Source organism: Canis lupus, chromosome 32 (genome assembly GCF_048164855.1).
Source record: "Canis lupus baileyi chromosome 32, mCanLup2.hap1, whole genome shotgun sequence".
NCBI classification, from domain to species: Eukaryota; Metazoa; Chordata; class Mammalia; order Carnivora; family Canidae; genus Canis; species Canis lupus.
Genome location: NC_132869.1, coordinates 13,369,918 through 13,395,066, shown reverse-complemented (window position 1 = coordinate 13,395,066; position 25,149 = coordinate 13,369,918). Strand labels below are relative to the sequence as shown.

The window sequence follows — 25,149 nt, the reverse complement described above, 5'->3', positions numbered from 1 at the left end:
AAAATATAATAACATGCTGAAATATAGAAGAAGAAGTAAGAAGTTATATGTTATTTTCAGCAGTGGTTGATAGTTCTTAGAAATTGGAATCTGTATTATTTTTTATCCAGAGCACAGCTCTGGACACTTAGAATGAGAAAACTAGAATGAAAACCAAGGTCTCTTGTGTCCTAACTGAAGTGCTTTGTCACCAGATCATAACAAGACCTAGTGCCTGTTGTGTTTTCATCGTCATCTCCTAATTTCTGTTGTGGGCCACTAAGGAAAATTCTGATTTTCAGTAATCAGATTTTATAGACTCAAATATGAATTTGAGGAATAAAACTGCAGATCAGAGTGATAGATTTGGTAATAGTCTAGGGAAGAATAGTAATTTAGTGTGGATGACCTGATGCTAAAGATGGACTACTTATGTTTTACAGTGTTTTGACATTGTCCTGTAAATAGGTTTTTGTCCTCAATACTGCATAAAGAGACTGGTTAGATATGTGTATAAATCAGTGATGCAGGATGAACTGTGTCCTGCCCATCCTCTCTTCATGTGTGCTGGCCTTGAGGGTCATTTCAGATTTCCCTTGCCATCATTTTACCCATTTCTCTACAAGTGCTAATCATATACTGTGCTCTGTGGAACAATTTTCTTTAAACTTTTGACTCATTGCCTCAGATAACTTAAGACAAAATATTAAGACCTCTTTAGTCCCAGGTGATTTACTGTGAATTCCTTTGTGTTCTTCTAAGGTATTCTGAGTTAACATGTCTCCTATTGAAGAAACCATTGTTATTAGATGAGTTGGTTTTTTTTTTTAAAGCATTTGATAACAGCCTTTTCTTAAATGTTAAGTTGTGCCCTCCCTATAATATGCTAAGTGCTTATGGAAATATGATGTACTAAATAAATGCTTCTGAATGACTCTGGAAGAGTTATTGTGCTTCCCTAAGTGCCTACTTGCTATCCGGGAATGATATAGGTCCTGTCCAGGATGGAGTCTGCTGTTAATCACTTGAATATAGTAATTCTCCTTCTAATAGTTTACTTAATGCCATTCTTCAGAACAAAGTCTATTTGACTTGTTTGGAGAAGTGGGGCTTAACCACTTACTCTGTCTTTATAGACTACCTTTTAAAATGCCTTTGAACTTTTGGTATTTATGGGTAAGCTAGAATGATTTGAGAACAGAGAAGAAAATCTATTAATTTATCCATTTATTTTTATATACACACATACTCTACATTGTAGTCTAAGAAAGGATTTTAGTCCATTTGCAAATATATATTCAATACAGTGGAAAGCAAATATAAGATGTATACTCCACAGTTTAGGAAAGCAGATTTCATTGTTCCAAATATTTCAAGGAGAGCTTAGAATTGGAGCAGGAACCTATGATCAGAGAAGAAAAAGGAAGAGAATGACTTAGGAGAGACAGAATGGTTTCAAAAATTAAATTCTGACAGCATGCTTATGTATTATCGTAAAAGAGGCCTTATTTGTCACATGACTATATTTGACCCTGGCTTATTTTATCAGTGCCATGAAGACATAGTATACTTACTTATCGTATTTACAAACAACACAAAGCTGGCAGGGATAAGAAATACGTTTTAGGACCCACACAAAAAATCTTAGTCTGAATAATTACGTCAAAACTAACAAAGTGAAAAAAAAAAAAAAAGTGAAATTTAATCATGGTGAAATTATAGCCTTATACTTAGGGCTAGGTATTTGTATATCGGACCAGGTCTCTTATATGTGATTGACCTAAGGGTTTTACTTGTCTGGTAACTCACTAAGTCATAATATGATGTGGCTACTAAAAAAAAGAATGTGACCTTTTTGAGCAGTTTTGTGCACGGAATAAGGAAGGTAAGAAACAATCCCACTCCTGTAGTCAGCGGCACATTGTGCATGTTCCATAAAAGAATAATTAATATAAAGAGTAGTCTGAATACCATAGCATTAGGGATGGTTAGCCAAATATCATTTCTAGGGATGGACAGGTTTCTTTAGTTTCTATGTTCCACTATACCCGCAGAATGAAGAGACCGATGAGAGACTTAATAGTATCATCATTTATTTGAAAGGCTGTTGGATGAAAAGAGCAGAATAAATTATATTGGATTATTTCAGGCAGTATAGCATAAGAATTACAGGAGCATAGATTTTGGTTTAATTATGAGCTGAAAGAACATTGGCTGAAAGGAAGTGTTCAGACAGGCTTAGGGAACTAATGATCAAGTATGTTATAGATAGGGTCTTCTCATGGAGCAGTTTTACTAGGAATTTTGCTGTTATTGTTTTCTTGTTTTTAAGTTTTATGAATCTGTCAAATAGTATTAGAAGAAAATTTTGTGTAACCAAAAGATTTTTTGATGCCTGGAGATACTTCAATTACACTCATCCAGTACTTGCTATGAACAGTTCTAGAGCCTCCATATTCTGTTATTACTTTAAAACAGAAGAATTGGAAAAAGTTTCAGGGCATCTGAAGCTTTTTAGATGTCAGCAGTTGTCTAAGGAAGGGTAAGTTGTGATTTGAACAAACGAAACATACTAAAAGTAAGTTCCTTTTTCAAAATGATGTTCCCAAACAGGCATCCAAGTCCCTGGGTCAGAATTGAGAACATATCTTTAATCTCCATGGGGATGAGGAAAATGTTTGGAATGTTTGGGAATTTAAATGTTGTGAGAACTTGTTTTTACAGAACAGTGAATTAAGAAAACCTTCTCTTAATTCCAAATGTTAAAAAATATTTTTTTCCGTCTGGACATTGAAATTAAAAATTCTTAATTTTATTCTTATCTGAAGTGGGTAAAGATATTAAAAACAACCAAACAAATAAGAAAATCAAATCTACTCCAGGCACCAATAATTCTGAACATGTCACCCAGTAAAAATACAGGTTGTGTACTTTTTCTTACCTAAAAAAAAAAAAAAAAAAGAAAAAAAAAAGACCCATCTTGGGATGCCTGGGTGGCTCAGTGGTGAAGCATCTGCCTTTGGCTCAGGTCTTGAACCTGTGGTCCTGGGATAGAGTCCCCCATCATGCTCCCTGCAGGGAGCCTGTTTCTCCCTCTACCTGTGTCTCTCTCTCTCTCTGGGTGTCTCATGAATAAATAAATAAAATCTTTATTTTAAAAAAAAGGACACATCTTAGTTGAAAAAGATTTTTTGTAGATGTGGCAATCATTTAGGAAAAAATCTTCATCAAAGTGTGAAATTATACTTTATCTTCTAGAAGAATTCTATAGTTTTAGAAGGCTTAATGTCAATATTTGCTTTGTTTTCTCTAGCAAGAAATTCATTAACATTTAGCAATGACTGAGAACTTTTTTTAAAAAAAGATTTTATTTGTTTATTTAGAGACAGAGCCTGCAAACAGGAAGGGAGAGGGAGAAAATCTCTAGCAGACTCCTCACTGACTGTGGAGCCTAATGTGGGACTTGATCCCACAACCCTGAGCTCCTGACCTGAGTGAAAATCATGAGTCAAACACTTATAATCAACAGAAACATCCAGGAGCTCCAAGAGAACTTTTATTAAGTACTTGTGGTAGGCCTTTGGTGACACAGAAATTTGGAAGGTGGTGTTCCTCCCCTTAGGGAATTTATAGTCTGGGTGAAAGCTAAGTGTACACATATAAAGATAACTAATGTTATTTGACAGAGATATAGATACTGAATAATTACCTCCTTCAGTAAGTGCTATGTTCGAGCTACAGGGGAGAGAGGTTTTCTTAGCCTCATCAGTGTAGTAGTCAAAGAGAAGGTGAGCTTTTTTTTTTTTAATGTATATTTTTTATTGGAGTTTAATTTGCCAACATATAGTATAACACCCAGTGCTCATCCCATCGAGTGCCCCCCTCAGTGCCCATCACCCAGTCACCCCATCCCCCCACCTGCCTCCCCTTCCACTACCCCTTGTTCGTTTCCCAGAGTTAGGAGTCTCTCATGTTCTGTCATCCCCTCTGATATTTCCCACTCATTTTCTCTCCTTTTCCCTATAATCCCTTTCACTATTTTTTATAGTCCCCATATAAGTGAAACCATATGATGATTGTCCTTCTCTGTTTGACTTACTTCACACTCAGTATAATACCCTCCAGTTCCATCCATGTTGAAGCAAATGGTGGGTAGTCGTCATTTCTAATGGCTGAGTAATATTCTTTTTTTTTTTTTTAAATTTATTTATTTATTTATGATAGTCACAGAGAGAGAGAGGCAGAGACACAGGCAGAGTTGGAGAAGCAGGCTCCATGCACCGGGAGCCCGACGTGGGATTCGATCCCGGGTCTCCAGGATCGCGCCCTGGGCCAAAGGCAAGCGCTAAACCGCTGCGCCACCCAGGGATCCCAAGTAGTATTCTATTATATACATAGACCACAGCTTCTTTATCTATTCATCTTTTGATGGACACCAAGGCTTCTTCCACAGTTTGGCTATTGTGGACATTGCTGCTATAAACATTAGGGTGCAAGTGTTTTGGCTTTTCACTGCATCTATATCTTTGGGATAAATTCCCAGTAGTGCAATTGCTGGGTCGTAGGGTAGTTCTATTTTTAACTCTTTGAGGAACCTCCACACAGTTTTCCAGAGTGGCTGTACCAGTTCACATTCCCACCAACAGTGCAAGAAGGTTCCCTTTTCGGGAGGTGAGCTTGATAGACCTTAAGGAATAACCCCTGGTGGGGGTGGAAGGATGGAGACCTAGTGGTAAAATCACTGGAGAGGGCATTTAAGGCATCAACACCGAGACATCTGCCCAAATCAACCAACAGTATAAAGATAACATTTTAAAATATTAGTTCACAATAAGATGTGCAATTAAAGAATCTTTAGTAGTGGAATACCTGGATGGCTCAAGTGGTTGAGCTGCTCAGGGCCTGATCCTGGGGTCCAGGATCTAGTCCTGCATCAGGCCGTGCAGGGAGCCTGCTTCTCCCTCTGCCTGTGTCTCTGCCTCTCTCTCTCTCTCTCTCTCTCTCTCTCTCTGGCTCATGAATAAATAAATAAAATCTTTAAAAAAAAAAAAAAAAAGAAGAATCTTTAGTAGTATCCAGGAATGTCAGGCAGAAGTTACTGAAGAGGCTTCATTTGAAGGAAAAACATAAGGCAAAACTATGGTTCTTGTTTTATGATTAAAAGTGAAATTGATTAGTCTTAAGGGTAAATTTAAAATAACTGTACTTATATGTGATTGAGTACAATGAGCATTGAACTCTAGGAGTTAGAATCCTAACTTCTGTTCCTGACTCTGATACTAATTGTTTATTTGATTTTGGAAAAGCCTGTTTACTTCTCCTTGTGACTCAGTTTTTTGCATCTGTAAAATGAGAGACTTGAACCAGAAGATCCCTTAGGTTTTTGGTGTACTGTCAAGTTTCTCATGTTCTTCTCATGTTCTTCAAGTATTCTTCAAAAACTTGAACTAATTCTGTGCCTTCAATAATTAGAGAATACAGAAAATTTTTTGTTTGGTGTATGGCAGTAAATATACAGGATTTTTTTTTTCCCATTTAGTACTGTTTGGAGAAAAGAACCTTAGGTATATAATAGAACATTATATATTCTTTATTTCATAGAGTTGTTCCTGGGTTTGTGGAGAAAACAAGTTGTTGGTCTATGCATACCTTAGAAAAGTTGGAGTTAGAAGACTGCAAGGTATAGTTGGTTTTTTAAAAGGTTTTAGTTAAATATTTTGAATTTTACAATGAAAAAATCCCCTCCCCCAATTATGGAAAATATCACTAAGAATATTATTCATATTAGGTAAGCAAATGTACAAATTCCATGAAAATATGTTAAACTCTCACTACCTACTGCTGTTAATATTTTGGTGTATATTCCTTCTGATTTTTTTCCTCATATAAAATATTTAGCCAAAATGAGATTTTATACATACTGCTTTGAAACCTGCTTTACCAAACTCTATATTATTAATGCCTTTCTATATTATTAGTAAAGAATCATCTTTAGTATAGGTTCTTTTTTCTTTTTATTTTGAACTCATTTTAGACTTAGAGAAAATTTGGAAAAATAGCAGAAACAGTTCTCTTTGTATCCTTCACACCTGCATTCCCTAATGTTAGCATCTTACATAACCATAATGTAATTATCAGGGACAGGAAATTAATATTGATAGTAACTAAACAATAGACCTTATTTGAATTGTAATTGTTTTCCCACTGGCAATAAATATTTTTCTGTTCCAGGATCCTATCTAGGATCTCATACTACATTTAGTTGTTTCTCCTTTGTTTCCTCCAGTCTGTAATAGTGTCTCACTTTCTTCATAGTCTTTTGGAGTTCGTAACAATGTCTTGTTCTTGTTTTGTTTTTTATGACCTTGACATTTTTGAAGAATTTTCAACAATTACCTTGTAGAATGTTCTCAATTTGGATTTGATGTTTACTCATGATTATAGTGAGGCTGTGCATTTTTAGCAAAAATAATACAAAACATAACCTTCTCAGTGAATCATATTAAGGTATTCTTAGTATCAGTATTCTTATTATTGGTGATATTGTATCTTAATCACTTGCTTAGTTTGGTATCTGCAGGGTTTCTCTAAAGTTGTTATCTTTTCTCCTTGTCATTAATAAGTATCTTCAGGGAGATATTTTGAAACTATTTGACATCTTTTTTTGTTAAGATTTTTTTATTATTAAGTAATGTCTACACCACACGTGGGGCACAAGCTTACAACCCTGAGATCAAGAGTCACATGCTCTACCAACTGAGCCAGCTAGGTGCCCCTGGCATTACTTTAAATGGGCACATTATATCTTACAGGTTCTTTAGTGTTTTTTTTTTTTTTCTTAATTGCAAAAGTATTGACCTTGTCTAAAAAAGTCAAACAGTATAACATTGTTTATTAAAACATGAAAATCTCTGAATTGTCTCCCCAGTTCCTTGTCTCCATGTAACCATTGTTAAAAGTTTGATGTTTCTTCTTTCAGATCTTTGTCTATGTTTAGGAAGCCATGTGCATAGATGTACATGTACATATGTTGAATTAGAAAACCTGAATATGTAGACATTTTTAAAGTCTACATAATTTAGGATTTTTTCAAAAATGAAATTATTTTAAACCTGCTTTTACCACTCTGTAGTTATTATGACATTCTGACTGCATAGAATGTATGGGTGTACCTTTATTGATAGGTATTTATGTGGACTTCATTTTTTCACAGTTACAAGTGACATTATAAGAACACTCTGGAAAAAAAAAAAAAAGAACACTCTGGGTAAGTGTAGCTAAATGATAGATTATACAATTTCTTAAACTATTCCCCTAATGATGGACATTAAAGGTTTAGTGTTTTTTTGTTATGAATAACTTTCTACACATATGTGTAGATTGAAAAAGCTTTAAAATGATTTTTTAATCATATATAGTAAAAAATGACCCTTTATAAATGGTAAAAATTGTGACACCTGCATGGCTCAATGATTGAGCAGAGCTCTACCTTCGGCTGAGGCCAAGTCCCACATTGGGCTCCCTGCATGGAGCCTGCTTCTCCCTCTGCCTGTGTCTCTGCCTCTCTCTCTCTGTGTGTCTCTCATGAATAAATGAATAAAATCTTTTTAAAAATTGTAAAAATCTCCCTTTATAGATAGTATCATATTATACTTACTATTCTGTACCTTTTGTTTGTGTGTAACAGTATAACTTTTTTTTAAGATTTTATTTATATTTCTTCCACATATGTATTGAATCAGATGGTATTTGTCTTTGACTAACTTGTTTAGCATTATACTCTAGCTCCATCTATGTTGTTCCACATGGCAAGATTTCATTCTTTTTTATAGCTGAATAATATTCTATTGTGTATATATGCACCACATTTTCTTTGGAGATGTTGTGCTTAGAAGATCTGTTGTTTACAGAAAGTGCCATGTTGAAGTCTCCCAGTATAAGTGTATTATTATCTAAGTATGTCTTAACTTTGGTTATTAATTGATTGATATACTTGGCAGCTCCCACATTAGGGGCATAAATATTCATGATTGTTAGATCCTCTTGTTGGATAGATCCTTTAAGAATGATATAGTATCCGTCTTCATCTCTTACTACAGTCTTTGAGATAAACTTTAATTTATCTTATATGAGGATTGCTGCTTTCTTTTGAGAACCATTTGAATGGTAAATGGTTCTCCAACCTTTCATTTTCAGGCTGGAGGTATCCTTAGGTCTAAAATGAGTCTCTTGTAGACAGCAAATAGATGTGTCTTGCTTTTTTATCCAGTCTGAAACCCTGCACCTTTTGATGGGATCATTAAGCCCATTCACGTTCAGAGTTACTATTGAAAGATATGAATTTAGTGTCATAATACGTATTCAGTCCCTGTTTTTGTGAATTATTTCTTTGGCTTTCTCTTTCTTTTACAAAGTTCCCCCTTAGTATTTCTTTCTTTCTTTTTTTTTTAAGATTTATTTATTTACTTATTTATTCATGATAGACATAGAGAGGCAGAGACACAGGAGGAGGGAAAAGCAGGCTCCATGCCGGGAGCCGGACGTGGGACTCAATCCCAGGACTCCAGGATAGCACCCTGGGCCAAAGGCAGGTGCTAAACCGCTCAGCTGTCCAGGGATCCACCCCCCCCCCCCACCTTAATATTTCTTGCAGAGCTGGTTTGGTGGTCACATATTCTTTCAGTATCTGCCTATCTTGGAAGCTCTTTATCTCTCCTTCTATTCTGAATGAGAGCCTTGCTGGATAAAGTATTCTTGGCTGCAGGTTCTTCTCATTTAGGATGAGACCCTGAATATATCCTGCCAGGCCAGAAAGGTCTCTGTGGAGAGGTGTGCAGTTAACCTAATACTTCTCCCCATATAGGTTAGGGATCTCTTGTCTCTTGCTGCTTTAAGGATCTTCTCTTTTTCTTTGGAATTTGCAAGATTCACTATGAAATGTCGGGGTATTGAGCGGTTTTTATTGATTTTAGGGAGGGATCTCTGTGTTTCCTGGATCTGAATGCCTGTTTCTCTCCCCAAATTAAGGAAGTTCTCAGCTATGATTTGTTCAAATACAATTTCTGGTCCTCTGTCCCTTTTGGTGCCGTCTGGAACGCCAATTAAACATAGATTTTTCCTTCTGAGGCTGTCATTTATTTCCCTTAGCCTTTCCTCATGGTCTTTTAATTGTTTTTCTCTTTTTTCCTCAGCTTCGTTCCTTGCTATCAACTTGTCTTCTTTGTCACTCTTCTACCTCATTAACCCTCATCGTTAGGTCCTCCACTTTGGATTGCATCTCATTTAATTGATTTTTAATGTTGGCCTGATTAGATCTAAAATCTGCAGTCATGAAGTCTCTTGAATCCTTTATGGGTTTTTCCAGAGCCACCAGTAACTTTATAATTGTGCTTCTGAATTGGCTTTCTGACATCGAATTGTAATCCAAATTCTGTAACACTGTGGGAGAGAGTATTGTTTCTGGTTCTTTCCTTTGTGGTGAGTTCTTCTTTGTAGTCATTTTGCTCCCTTTAGAGTGGCTAAAAACAAATTGTACTAGAAAAAGGAAGGGAAAAGGGGGGGGGGGACAAACAAAGAATAAAAAACAAAAACAAAACAAGGTGTATCCTTTGGTTCTATAGGCTGTAAATCCCAGGACTTCCCCTGGAGCTTTCCAGTGCTGCTCTGTCAAGAACTTGCTCTTCCCCTGTCCTTCCAGTTGGTCTTTTGGGGGAGGGGCCTGCTGTGCTGATTCTCAGGTGTGTGCACCTGGGGGAGCTGCCTTGCCCCCTGCCAGGTGCACGGCTCAGTGGGAGCTGTTTGTCCTGTGAGGCCCCTGTTCCCTGGCGGCCACGCTCTATCCCAGGCACAGGGTGACACCAGGAGGAACAAGACTGGCAGCGGCCAGCTCTCCAGCCCTAGAGTCAGCTCCCGCAGTAACTACCCCAGTCTCCAGGTCCACACTGGCCAGGATGCTCCCGTGGGGGCGGGGGGGGGGTGGCGGTGCTGATCTGCACAGCTTGGGGGCACCTGGGGGCAGGAGCGTCCTCACTGGGCTGTGTCCCCCAGTGCCCTGGGCTCTGGGGCCTGCGCCACTGGAATAGCGCTCCCGGGGCGGGGCCGTGCAGCCCCCTCCGCACTGAGCCACCGCCTGAGCTGTTCCAGGGAACAGCCCTTTACCAAGCTCGGCCCACTGGGTGTGGCGTGCTCTCCCCCAGGATGCACTTTCTCTGTTAGTGATCCCCGGAACCTGGAGGATCCACTGCCCCTCCTGGGATCCTGCCCGAGTTCCCTGCAAGCACCTTTCCATCCAGGAAGATTGGTAAAGTTCCTGCTTCTCCGGGCCTGAGCTTTCCTGTCCTGGAGGCTCTTGCCTCCTGGCCTTAGCCTGGCTCTCGTGGGGACCCCTCCCCCACTGGATTATTTTTTATTTATATTTTTTCCGTCTTCCTACCTTGTTAGAAGCATGAAATCTTCTCACTGTAGCATTCCAGCTGTTCTCTCTTTAAATCTCAGGCCAAATTCATAGGTTTTCAGGATGATTTAAAAGTTATCTAGGTAAGTTGGTGGGGACAGGTGGCTTGGGGACTCTACTCTTCCACCATCTTGCCCCACCTGCTCCGAACCACATTTTCTTTATTCATTCATCAGCCGGCAGGCATTTGGGTGCTTCAATGTCTTTGCTATTGTAAATACTCCTGTAAATACAACAGTGCATCCATCTTTTTGAATTAGTTTTCTTGTATTCTTTTGGTAAATATCCAGTAGTGCGATTGCTAGATCATAGGGTACGTCTATTTTTAGCTTTTTTAAAAAAATATTTATTTGAGAAAGAGAGAGAACTTGAGAAGGAGGAGAGGTAGATGGAGAGGGAGAAGCGACTTCCTGCTGAGCAGGGAGTTTGATCCTGGGATCATGATCTGAGCGGAAGGCTATGCCCAACCAGCTGAGCCACCCAGGTGCCCCTATTTTTAACCTTTTGAGAAACCTCCATAACAATGTTTTCCACAGTGGCTGCATCAGTTTGCATTCTTACCAACAGTGAATGAGTGTCCTTTTTTCCCCACGTCTTCACCAACACCTATTGTTTCTTGTGTTGTTGATTTTAGTCTTTCTGACATATATGAGGTGATATCTAATTGCACTTTGATTTGTGTTTCCCTGATAAGTGATGATGAGCATCTTTTCATGCTTCTGTTGGCCATCTGTATATCTTTTTTGGACAAATATCTGTTACATTAAAAGAATCGTTCACCATAATCCCAAGTGGGATTTATTCTTGGGTTACAAGAGTGGTTCAGTATTCACAAGTCAATCAGCATGTTACATCACATCAGTAAAAAGGGTAAGAACCATATGATCATTCCAATAGATGCAGAAAAGGCATTTGACAAATTATAGTTTCCATTCATGATAAAAACAATAAAGTAGGTTTAAAGGAAACATACCTCAATATAATAAAGGCCATGTATGAAAACCCCACAGCTAATATCATCATTAATGGGGAAAAACTGAGAGCTATTCTCCTAAGGTCAGGAACAAGACAAGGATGTTCAGTATCACTACTTTTATTCAACATAGTACTGAACATCCTAGCCACTGCAATCAGACAGCAAAAAGAAATAAAAGGCAACCAAATCAGTAAGGAAGAAGTAAAACTTTCACTATTTGCAGATGACATGATGCTATATATAGAAAACCCAAAAGACTCCACCACATGGCAGAATTGATACATGAATTCAGTAAAGTTACAGGATACAAAATCAATGTACAGAAATCTGTTGCATTTCCATACACCAATAACGAAGCAGCAGAAAGAGAATTTAAGGAAACAATCATATTTATAATTACATCCAAAATAATAAGATGCTTAGGAATAAACCTAACCAAAAAGGTGAAAAACCTGTACTCTGAAAACTAAAATACTGATGAAGAAATTAAAGACAGCACAAGGAAATGGAAAAGGCATTCCTAGCTCATGGATTGGAAGAACAAATATTCTTAAAATGTCTATACTACCCAAAGCAATCTGCACATTTAATGTAATCCTTTTTTTTTAATTTATTTTTTATTGGTGTTCAATTTACTAACATATAGAATAACCCCCTCATTTAATGTAATCCTTACCAAAATATCAACAGCATTTTTCACAGAACCAGAACAAATAATGCTAAAATTTGTATGGAACCACAAAAGACCCTAAATAGCCAAACCAAGAAGAAAGGCAAACTGAAGCGTCAGGATTTGGCACTTCGAGTTATATTACAAAGCTGTCGTAATCAAAACAATATGGTGTGGTACTGGCACAAAAATAGACACATAGATCAATGAAACAATAGAAAATCCAGAAATAAACCCCCAATTATATGGTCAATTAATTTTTGACAAAACAGAAAGACTATCCAATGGGACAAAAACAGTCTCTTCTACAAATGGTGTTGGGAAAACTGGATAGCAACATGTAGAAGGAGGAAATTGGACCACTTTCTTTTTTTTTTTTTTTTTAAGATTTATTTATTTATTTATGATAGATGGGGAGAGAGAGAGAGAGGCAGAGACACAGGAAGAGGGAGAAGCAGGCTCCATGCCGGAGCCTGACGTGGGACTCCATCCCGGGACTCCAGGATCGTGCCCTGGGCCAAAGGCAGGCGCTAAACCGCTGAGCCACCCAGGGATCCCCGGACCACTTTCTTACACTATGCACAAAAATAAGTTCAAAATGGATTAAAGACCTAATGTGAGGGACACCTGGGTGGCTCAGTTGGTTATGCATTGAACTCTTGATTTCTGCTCTGTTCATGATCTCCAGGTTGTTGAGCTCCTCTCCTCCCTGCAGTCAACTTGTCCCTCTTTCTCTGCTTCCCCCTATTCCTCCAACTCCCATGCTCTCTCTCAAATAAAATCTTTAAAAAAAAAAAAAAGACCTTAATGTGAGACCTGAAAGCATAAAAATCCTAGAAGAGAACACAGGCAGTAACTTATTTGACATTGGCAATAGCAACTTCTTTCTAGAAATGTTTCCTGAAGCAAAGGAAACAAAAGCCAAATAAGCTATTGAGACTTCATCAAAATAGCTTCTGGGCAGTAAAGAAAACAATCAACAAAACTAAAAGGCAGTCTATAGAGTAGAAAAAGGTTTACAAATGACATATCCAATAAAGATTTAGTATCCAAAATATATAAAGAATTTATAAAACTCAATATCCAAAAGCCAGTTTAAAGTCAATTTACATAAAGTTTTTAAAAGGTGAACCTATTTATGGTTGGCATGTTGAGCTGCGGGAGAGCAAACACAGCCTTATATGTAATCAAGTATCTATAACTTTGTTACCTGTTATGGAACTTTATGTAAATTTTTAATTCTAAGTATATGTTAGCTTATAAAACTCCTAGAACAAGTTTTATGAGTTTATCATAGCTAAATAAAACTTTTATTTCTTTGCCATGAAAATTGTTTTTAACATTTTAAGGGGACACCTGCTAATTTAAGGTATAGTGAACAATTCTGTGTTCACCTTGTCAAAACTATGATTTTGTACAAATTATTTAGCCTTTGTTCTTACTGACCAAGAGTTATAATTTTCCATCCCTATTGATTTTTCTAGGGTTCCTTCATTCTGTTGATAATATGTTGCCTACATAACATTGCCCAGTGGACTGAGCAGTCAGTTTCATAGCTTGAGACAAGGGTGTTCCTTTCCCAAAATGGCTAGGGCCTTAGCTACATAGATAACTTGTGGGCGGATGTTCTATGCCCTATTGGCAAGTTGGATTAGTACATGATGAATAAACTTCTTTTACCTTCTGTTTCTGTGTAATTTCACAGAAGGTGTAGCTAGATTCAGGAAGCAAAGGCATGTTCATTTTAACATATATCTATTCAAAAACTCCTCTTTATTATTTGGCAGTATGAAAGATTTGAAAAATTGATAGTGAGTAGTTGAATTGGATATCAATTGTGTTTGTTTTGAAGAGCAGAAGGTTTTAATTTTTATTAAGTCTATTTTACCCTTTTTAAAAAATGCTTGGTGCTTCCTCTGCCCTGTTCAAGAAATCTTGACCCATCCCAAGATGTCAAGAGTTTTCTTCTATGTTTTCACCAAGAAGTTTTATGGTTTTGGCTTTTATTTATTTATTTTTAAAGATTTTATTAATTTATTTGAGAGAGAGAGGAGCGGGGGCGGGGGCAGAGGGAGAAACAGACTCCCTACAGAGGAGAGAGCCTGAAGTGCTGCTCAGTCCCAAGATCCTGAGATCATGACCTGAGCCAAAAGCAGATGCTTAACCAACTGAGCCACCTAGGTGTCCCTGGTTTTGGCTTTTATATTTAAGCCTGTGGTTCATTTCAAATTAATTTTTGTATATGACATGGAGTATGGAATGAAGTTATTTATTTATTTATTTATTTATTTATTTATTTTAATTAAGTAGGCTCCACACCCAGTGGTGAGCCCAGCACGGGGCTTGAACTCCCATCCTGAGATCAAGACCTGAGCTGAGATTGAGAGTCCGATGCTTAATTGAGCCACCCAGGCACCCCAGTGGCTCTCCTTTTTGTTTTAAACTATGTACTTTGAAATTCATTTTTAAAATTTACATAAATTTAATAATTTTTTATTATACAGTCCTGTGAGTTTTGACATTTGTCAGCAGTTGTGTAACCATCATCATAATATAGATATAGAACAATTCCATTGCACTCAAAAACTCCCTCACTTCAGAGGCAGCTGAGTGGCTTAGTCGGTTAGCTCAGGTCATGATTTCAGGGTCCTGGGATCACTCTGAGCTGGACTACCTGCTCAGCAGGAGAGTCTGCTTCTCCCTCTGCTCTTCCCTCTGCTCATGCTCTCTCTTTCTCTGTCTCTCAGATAAATAAATAAAATCTTTTAAAAAATTCTCTCACTTCTACTTTGTAATAAACCCCTGGCAACCACTATGCAGTCCTCCATCTTGATAGTAGTTTCTTCTTTTCCAGAATGTCAGATAAATGGAATCATACAGTATGTAGCCTTTATAATTTTTTTAGAATATAACTTTAATGTGTACAAATACAAAAATATGTATAAATGCCACTTTTTACATAACTATGAGACAAACATGAAATACCAATAAAACCAGAAAGCCGGCCCACTTCAAATCAATAATATTAATTTAATTGGAAGGATGTTAAGTGCAACTAAGTTGTCAGTGCTAGGTTGATACTAGAGATCTGTGCACTCAAACATCTGTTTCCCTTAGTTCTGTTCATTTAAGCTTGCTGTTACTGAATGGCGTTGAAAGTTGGTCAGGCTGGGCTGGTCGGATGGTTTAGGATAAACATACCTCACAGTTAAGCTCAAATGGCCAGTAAGTAATCCCCAAATGTCATTTTTTAAAAAGATTTTTTATTTATTTATTCATAGAGACACAGAGAGAGAGAGGCAGAGACATAGGCAGAGGGAGAAGCAGGCTCCATGCAGAGAGCCTGACATGGGACTCTATCCAGGGTCTCCAGGATCATGCCGCGGGCTGCAGGCGGCGCTAAAGCACTGTGCCACCGGGGCTGCCCCCTAAATGTCATTTTTAACAGGACATTTATTGATACTTGGAAAACTGTCTTGTTTGATTGAAGGTAAGAGTGGAATGGTGGTGTTATTGAAACCTGCATATAGTGTCAATGACATATTGTGAGAATCAGGAATTTGCCATAGAGATGAGCTCTGCTTAGTTCACACAGATCCTGGCACAGTGACTATGTCCCCAGTTGCTAAGAGGCAGTACATAGCCTTTTGAGTTTGACTGCTTTTACAATAATGGATTTTGCATGTATTGATAACTTATTTTATTGCTGAGAAGTATTCCATAGTTTGTAACACCAAACTATGTTTGTTTATAATTCACCAGCTGAAGAACAGTTGGGTTATTTCTCAGTTTTGTCAATTTAAAGCTGCTATAACATTCAAGTTTTTCTGTGAATATAAGTTTGTTTAAGATTTTATTTATATATTCACGCGAGACACAGAGAGAGAGAGAGAGGCAGAGACCTCGGCAGAGGGAGAAGCAGGCTCCATGTAGGAAGCCTGATGTGGGACTTAATCCCAGGACTCTGGGATCACACCCCGAGCCAAAGGCAGGTGCTTAACTTCTGAGCCACCCAAGCATCCCATAAGTTTTCATTTATTAGGTAGAAACCTAGGAGTTTGATTGCTGTGTTATAAGGTAAATATATGTTTAACTATAAAGAAACTACCAAACTCTTTTGTAAAGTGGCTATACCATTTTCAGTTCCTACCAGCATTTTCCTTTTCCAGTTTTCTGCATCCTTGTTAATACTTAGTATTGTCAAAAAAAAAAAATACTTAGTATTGTCAGATTTTTATTTTATTTTTTACCTACACCTTAATAGGTTGTGTAGGGGTAGCTCACTGTCATTGTCATTTGTATTTCTCTGATGACTAATGATATTGAGCTATTTTCATGTACAAATAAACATGGCAAATAAGCCATCTATAATAGTTTCTTTTGAAGAGCAGAAGGATTTAGGTTTACTTTTGATGAGTTGAATTTATCCATTTTTTTTTTAATTTTCTTTAATTTTTATTTATGATAGTCACACACACACAGAGAGAGAGAGGCAGAGACACAGGCAGAGGGAGAAGCAGACTCCATGCACCGGGAGCCCGATGTGGGATTCGATCCCGGGTCTCCAGGATCGCGCCCCGGGCCAAAGGCAGGCGCTAAACCGCTGCGCCACCCAGGGATCCCAATTTATCCATTTTCTTTTATGTTTAGTGCTTTTGGCATTCTAAAAACTCTTTTGCACTCATTCATTTTGATTTCTCAGTAAATGTTACGATTCCTTAAAAACAATTAAACTAATAGTGTGGGGGAATGCTTTGTCTATACAATCCCTGACTGGTAATAGAATTGTCTTCACAGACCAGGAGTTTGCCCATTCCAGAAGGGAAGGGTAATTCTCATCCACTTCAGCTGCTCTTTCTTTTTCCAGGTATATGTGGTATATGGGCAACTACTTATTTCCAAGGCTTTTTTTTCTTTTTTTTTTTTTTTTAATTATCCACTCTCCTTTTACCCACTTTCCTTTTGTATTGGTGAGGGATAAAATAATATATTGAAAATCACTTTCTCTGAAATTATAGAATCATGCCATTATTTGTCCCCCTATATCTTCAAGAGGAAACTTGTAACAAAGCCTAATTTTCATTTTCTTTCAGTGGTGGGATCAGCAAGTAGATTTTTATACTACTTTCTTGCACCATTTGGCACAGTTGGTGCCAGAAATTTATTCTGCTGAAATGGACCCAGACTTGGAAAAGCAGGAGGAGAGTATACAAATGTCCATATTCACTCCACTGGAATGGTACTTATTTGGAGAAGATCCAGATATTTGCTTAGAGAAATTGAAACACAGTGGAGCATTTCAACTCTGTGGAAAGGTATTCAAAAGTGGAGAGACAACCTATTCTTGTAGGTAAGAATTAGAAATTTACAGGATTGGTTATAATTTCAGACTTGGTATTTTGTACTTATTTTGTGATGTATTTTTTTTGCTTATTACTATTTATAATATAATTAATCATACTTAATTTCCTTTTATTATGCAGTTATAAGTCTGTTTTTGCTTATACAGCTTCTTTTTGCATATATGATTTAAACAGTTGTCTCACTTTCTTATTTTCTCTAAAAATATATAAGTGATGGCATTTTACCTTGTTTGTAATATAGTCCACATAATTTTATCTGAAATCAGGTATATTTTCAGAATTCTGAACACTTCTCCATCAGTGTCAGGGCAGGATCCTACCATCAGACATAGCATTTCTGTAAGAAATCTATGAATATTCACAGCAAGGGTATAAATAAAGTCTATAGTCTCATGTCATTTCAGGTCAGTTTTTGCTACCAAGTGAGATTTAGTGTCAAGGGATTGTGGGCTTTTAGAAACAGAATTCATTTGAATAGAAAAGGTCATTGGTAGGGGAACTGGAAGTAGCTTTAGGCTTTTTGCCCTTTGTGAGAGTGGGTGCCTTACACATCAACATGGCACAGAGAATGATAGCCTTAAGTTTTCATCTTGTAGATCTTAGCTGCCTTCTAGGTTTGTTTTTGCTTTTTTAAGATTTTATTTATTTATCTGACAGAGAGAAAGAGAGCGAGAGAGAGAGAGAGCAAAGTAGGGAGAGAGGCAGGCAGAGAGAAAGAGGGAGAAGCAGGCTCCCAACTGAGCAGGGAGTCTGATGTGGGGCTTGATCCCAGGACTTTGGGATCATGACCTGAGCTGAAGGCAAATGCCTAACCAACCGAGCCACCCAGGCACCCCTGCCTTCTAGTTTTAATGGATTTTTCTCCCCTTTATTAGAAGTAGTTCAGGTTAGGAGTGAATTTTTAGACTTTATAAACTCAGAGAATTGGTTTTGGCTTCATTATAATTCCAGATTTGACTAGTTTAGATATAGTTAACAGTTTAGAACATAATATCTTTATCCTGTTCTTTTCTCAGGAAAAAGTCAGCTTTGTATTTTGTGTACTATTTTGCTACATAGGTAGTAAGGTTTGTTTATTTTCTTAAATATATTTTAGCTGAAGCCCAATTAGTTTCAGCTAAAGCATAATAGACATTTGTAGATCTCACTTCCCTGAAAGTGTCATGGAGACATTTTAAGTTGTGAAAACTTGGGGAAATGGTACTGGCGTCTAGTGGGTAGAGGCCAAGGTTGCTGCTTAAGCATCCTCTGATGCATGGGACAGTCTCTTCTATCTCCAGTAAGTAGTTACTCGGTTTGGAATGTCAGTACTGTTAAGGTTGAGAAATTCTGCTCTATATAGGTCAGTAGATCATATATATTTTTGAGAGTATGATTAGGCAATCTTTATTTCCTAATAGCCTTCAAAATCATTTTTTTAATTTCCCAATTCTATTTTCTTTTTAAGACTTCAACTCTTCTAAGTCAGATATTTTAAAAATTGATTTTGCACTTTGCACCAATTTGTGTTGCTCTGAAAATGTTAGATAAGATAATGAATTTTAAGAGTTATTATTAGAGAAGAGATTAAGAGATTGATTTTTGTTTGTTTATTCAATAAATATTAATTGAATAACTACCATGTGCCTGGTACTGTTCCAGGTGCTTGGGACATAACAATATACAAAATAAAGAAACATTCCTGCCCTTATGCTGCTTGCATTCTAATGAATTTTGTCTTTATCCAAGCCTCATTTACCAGTGAACAATCAGTGTTTGCAAAAATATGTTTATAAATTCAAGAAGATAAGACAATGACAGATAATGGAAAGAACAGCTAATCATTTTTCACAAAACTAATTTTGATTTGCAATTTAGCAGTCTGAAATCAGGTGAAAACTCAAAGTAATGAGGGTGATTTAAGAAGCAAAATCAAACCTATATATTCAAATTTGGCTAAAATTATTTGGAATTTAGTTTTTGAGGCATTTCTATATTCAGCTTATACCACACAGGAAACTCATTCCCATTTTTTATAGTCATACCTTAAGCATCATTGGCATCCTCTAAATTTTGGAATCTAATTTTTAATGTTTTTCAGGGACTGTGCAATTGACCCAACATGTGTACTCTGTATGGACTGCTTCCAGAATAGTGTTCATAAAAACCATCGTTACAAGGTATGAAAAAATCCATAAAATCTCTAGATTAGCCATCTAGTCCAAATCCCTACTAATACTTGAATTCCTGCTACAATAGCTATGATATGTGAACCTTTAGCTTTGGGTAAGTATCATGTGTTAGGAGATCTACTACCTCAAGAGGCAGCCCTTAGTAATTTTTTTGTGAGATACATCATTTTTATACAAAAGATTATAGAAAGCATTTGAACAACTTAAAGAATAACTATTAAGCAAACACCTATGTAGCCACTACTTAGGTTAAGAATAGGCTTTGATACCTCTCAGAGGCCTCCTGTTTATCCCTTCTAGATCACAGTCCTTCCCCCCCCCCCTTTTTTTGCCTTCTCCTCTTATGATAACCTTTCTCCTCTTAGTTTATCACCCAAATTACATTGAATAGTTTTATCTGTTTTTGTGCTTTATATAGATGGAGTAATGCTGTATATTTTTTTGTTCAGTAGCTTCTTTCACTCAGTATTATGTCTAAGCTATGTAGTTTGTCCAGTGACCTTATAGTATTCAATAATCCATATTGTCTTTATTCGTTTTACTGTATATGTAGATTGTTTCTAGTTTGGGGCTGTTATAAATAGTTGTGCTGTGAACATTTTTTTGTGTGTGTGTGTGTGTGAACATTCTTATGTGTGTATTTTGGTACACCTGTCCAGTAGTTTCTCTAAGATATATATCTGGAACAGAATGCTGAATTCTAGGTTATGTAAATCTTTAGTCATAATAAATAATGTCACATTGTTTTCAAAAGTGGTTATACCAATTTATAGTACCCATTGCTGCCCAATCTTGGAAGATTTGGTGTTGTCAGTCATTTTAATCTTAGCTGGTCTGGTCGGTATATGATAGTATCACATTGTGGCCTTAATTTTCCTAATTACTATTTAATTAGGTTGAGAGCTTTTTCCTCCTTGTTACATTTTTAGACAACTTTGTTATATGGAGCTGAAATGTATTTCTCAAGTGTTTGTATTGATTGTATATTTTGTATATTCTGGGCTTAGATGTTGATATTGATGATTCTCTTTCACATTCTGTTAAACATGCCTAAGATTCTGTGTAAATGTATATAACATCTTAAAGTTACATCTTTGTCTTCCATAGAGTTGAAAGCGCTGTTTATGTTATGAGACTGGCCTCAATATTACCACTTCTATTTCGGGAGGTGATGGGTTATAGGTGTAGATTATAGGTATTATTGTGCACAAGAATAAACAGATTGAGAAAAAAAACAAAACAAAACAGATTGAGGAACCTATGATATAGTATGATTAAAATGTTTTCCCAGGATTGTAAAGCTAATCGCTGATGAGATTTATAAAGTTAAACCTTGATCATATTTGATATTTCCTCATCACCTTCACTTACAGTATTTCTTATGCTGAAGAACCAAAGAAAGAATGCCAGAAGTAGAGACAGGTGGAAGTTATTAATTTTCTGGGAGACTAATGGGGACAGATGGTAAAAGGCTCAAGACCAAAGTTTTCCAGTTTCTCAGATTTAAAGACTTCTAAGTTTATGCATTCCAACCTTTGGGATTTTGTGGGTCAGTATAATTTCCAAAAATTTTGGGTAAGACAGGGTTTTCAAATTTTTCTTTGGCCAAGTAAGCTCAGTTTTAATGTTAAAAAGAACATATGGACAGCAACCAAATACACCTGCCATTTCCTAGCATTTTATAAAGGAAAAGACATTTTAATTCCAGAAAAATAGAATAATCCCAGAATAAGAACTAGTCCTTTGAACTGCACCCATGGAGCTCTGTGAAAGAACTCTCTACATTTTTTCCTTTTCTGGTTTTTCTGTAGACTGGTAAAAACTTGTTTATTAAATTTTGGGAATCTTTTCACCAAACTACCTTCAAGTTGTTAAAGTTTACCAGTTTACATCACCACCACAAAGCAATCTTTTATGGAACATACTTCAGTTTACCATCTTGAGGTTTTGCAGAGCTCTTCTTATAGAAGAAGGAGCTTATATGGCTTATTCAAGAACCATTGAGTCATCAGAAGGTTTGGCTATTTTATGACTAATAAAAGATTATGTCTATTGTCTATAAGCTTTAGCAAATACTACACATCAAAAGTGAGTGTGAAGGGAAGTAGAACACATTTGATGAAAGAATAAATTGATACACTCTGGAATATACCTGTATGTGTGGTGAAACTTTTTAAGAAAGCAAGGGATAGACAGCCCAGGTGGCTCAGTGGTTTAGCGCCGTCTTCAGCCCAGGGCCTGATCCTGGAGACCCGGGATCAAGTCCCACATCGGGCTTCCTGCATGGAGCCTGCTTCTCCCTCTGCCTGTATCTTTGCCTCTCTCTCTCTCTGTGTGTGTCTTTCATGAATAAATTAATAAAATCCTAAAAAAAAAGAAAAAAGCAAGGGAATGACTAAAACATAATTCAGATGAGTAGTAACTTCCAGGGCAGGTAAGAGAATGGGACTTTGGATAATCACATAGGCAGTTTCAGGAGTATTAATGTTCTTTTGGGTTGGATGCTGGGTTCATGGTTATTCATTTCATTGTTATACTTTGTAACTTCCTTATACACTGTATATTCTTTTGCATAATAAAACACTTCATAAAAGAAAAAAAAAGCCATTAAAAAAATTGGAAGAGATAAGAAGGGATATGTGTTGCTCCAGAGAAGAGGAAGAAGAGTAATGACAGGGAACAGACTGAAGATTGGACTCTGTGTGAAGAAGACAGGATCAAGAAAAGCCTTTAATGGCAGAAGAGCCCAAAATAACTTGAGAGCAAGAAAATAACAAAGTTGAAATTTTGAACTATTTGTTCTGCTCTGTGTGTGCCTTCATGATTTCTTGGTTCTCTGTAGTTTATCCCTTAAGAAAACCTATAGTCAGTTAAATAGGGTCTTAGGATCTAACAAAGAAAGTGGTGACAATAGTTGATAACACCGTATCTGTGTCATATTTTGGTACTTCTCACAATAGTTCAGGCTTTTTCATTATTATATTTGTTATGGTGATCAGTGATCTTTGATATTACTATTGTAATTGTTCTGGGCTGTCACAAACTGCACCCATATAGGATGACAAATTTAATTGATAAAGGTTGTGTCCTGACTGCTCCACTGACTGGCCGTTCCTCTATCTTTCTCATTCTCCTCAGGCCTCCCTATTTCCTGAGACTCAAATGTATTGTATTTATGCCAGTTAATAACTCTGCAATGGCCTTTAAGTATTCAAGGGAAAGGAAGAGTCACACATCTCTCACTTTAAATCAAAAGCTAGAAATGATTATGGTGAAAGCTGAGTTGGGCTGAAAGCCAGACCCCTTGTGTCAGTTAACATGCAAAGGAAAGTTCTTGAGAGAATTAAAACTGCTACTCCAGTGAACACATGAACGATTAGGAAGCAAAATACCATTATTGGTGATAAGTCTGAGTGGTCTAGATAGAAGATCAGATCAACTACAACATTCTCTTAAGCCAAAATCTAATCCAGAGCAAGGCCATAACCCTCTTATAATTCTGTAAAGACTGAGAGAAGTGAGGAAACTACTGAAGAAATGTTTGAAGCTGGCAGAAGTTGGTTCATGAGATTTAAAGAAAGAAGCCATCTCTATAACATAAAGTGCGAGGTGAAGCAATAAGTGCTAATGTAGACAACTGCAGCAAGTTATCCAGAAGATCTAGGTAAGTTCATTAATGAAGGTGGCTCAACAACGGTTCTTCAGTGTAGGCAAAACAGCCTTGTATTGGAAGAAGATTCCATCTAGGACTTTAATAGCCAGAGAGAAGTCATTGCCTGGCTTTAAAGATTCAAAAGAGAATTCTACCACTGAAGACAGAACATGGAAGACTCCTAACTCTGGGAAACGAACTAGGGGTGGTGGAAGGGGAGGTGGGCGGGGGGTGGGGGTGACTGGGTGGCGGGCACTAAGGGGGGCACTTGACAGGATGAGCACTGGGTGTTATTCTGTATGTTTGCAAATTGAACACCAATAAAAAATAAATTTATTATAAAAAAATTAAAGATTCAAAAGATATGCTGACTTTTTTGTTACAGGCTATTGCAACTGATGGCTTAAAGTTGAAGCCATCATTTACGTTTCTGAAAATCCCGGGGCGCTTAAGAATTAGGTAAAACCTAGTTTGCCTGTGCTCTATAAATGGAACAACAAAGCCTAGTTGACAACATTTCTGTTTACAACATGGTTTACTAAATATTTTAAGTCCACTGTTGAGACCTACTGCTTAGTAAAAAAGATTGTTTTCCAAGTATGACTACTCATTGACAGTGCATCTGGTTACCCACAAGCTCTGATGGAGATGTACAAAAAGATGAATGTTGTTTTGATGCTCACATAGCATCCATTCTGCAGCCCATGGATCAAGGGGTCATTTCAACTTTCACGTCTTATTATTTAAGAAATACATGTCATAAAACCGCAGCTACTATAGATAGTGATTCCTCTGATGGGTCTGGGCAAAGTAAATTGAAAAGTTCATGGAAAGGATTCGTCGATTTTAGATGCTATTAAGAACATTCATGATTCATGCGAAGAAGCAAAAAACATGAATAAGAATTTGGAAGAGGTTGATTCCAACCCTCATGGATGACTTTGAGGGGTTCATGACTTAAAAGACTTCAGTGGAGGAAAATAGTTGCAGTTGTGTTGGGAATAAATAGCAAGAGAACTAGAATGAGAAGTGGAGCCTGAAGATATGACTGAATTGCAATCTCATGATAAAACTGTAATGGATGAGGAGTTGCTTTTGATAGATGAGCAGAGAAAGAAGTTTCTTGAGACAGAATTTACTCCTGGTGAAGATTGTTGAAATGATATCAAAAGATTTAGAATATTACATAAACATAATTGATAAATTAGTGGTTGGGCTTGAGAAGATTGACTTCAATTTTGGAAGAAGTTCTAGTGTGCTATCAAAAACATTGCATAGAAAAGAGGAATTGTTCATGAAAGAGTCAGTCAGTGTGGTATACGTCATTGTTGTCTTATTTTAAGAAATTGCCACAGCCACCTCTTCTTCAGCAACCACCACCCTTATCAGTCAGCAGCCATCTACATCAAGGGAAGACCCTCCACCAGGGTTATGACTGAAACCTTAGATGATGGTTAGCTTTTTTGTTTGTTTAAGATTTATTTAAGAGAGAGAAAAAGAGCACGAGCAGGGGAGAGACAGGCAGAAGGAGAAACAGACACCCCACTGAGCAGGGAACCTGACTATCCCAGGACCCTGAGATCATGACCAGAGCTGAAGGCAGATGCTTAACTAAGCCAACCAGGCACCATCATGGTTAGCATTTTTAACAGTAAAGTATTTTTAAATTAAGGTATATACATCATTTTCTAGACATAATGGCACTTAATAATTTAGATACTTAATAGACTATAGTGTAGTGTAAATGTAGCTTTTTTATGTACTGAAAAACCAAAAAAGTCATTAGACTCACTTTATTAGGCTATTTGCTACATTTCGTGGTCTGAAACTGAACCTGTCCTCTCAGGTATGCCTATATTCATACTATCATCCCCTTTAATTAGAA

At 37.0% G+C, this 25,149-nt stretch overlaps 1 protein-coding gene across 5 annotated transcripts in view; it reads left to right on the top strand.

Annotated features, from left to right (window-relative positions):
* Nucleotides 1–25,149, top strand: part of UBR1 (ubiquitin protein ligase E3 component n-recognin 1) — a 139,948-nt gene that overhangs the window by 5,864 nt on the left and 108,935 nt on the right. For 3 of the 5 annotated variants that reach the window (XR_012022710.1, XM_072808941.1, XM_072808940.1), the window contains exons 2-3: nt 17,172–17,428; nt 19,522–19,600. Coding sequence is in view for 4 of the 5 variants with exons in the window: in XM_072808941.1 (XP_072665042.1) it covers nt 17,172–17,428; nt 19,522–19,600 (336 nt within the window). In the remaining variant the exon portion in view is untranslated. Of the gene's footprint in view, nt 1–5,580; nt 5,660–7,192; nt 7,247–17,171; nt 17,429–19,521; nt 19,601–25,149 lie in introns of all 5 variants that reach the window. The other 2 variants (XM_072808943.1, XM_072808942.1) reach the window with 2 other exon arrangements.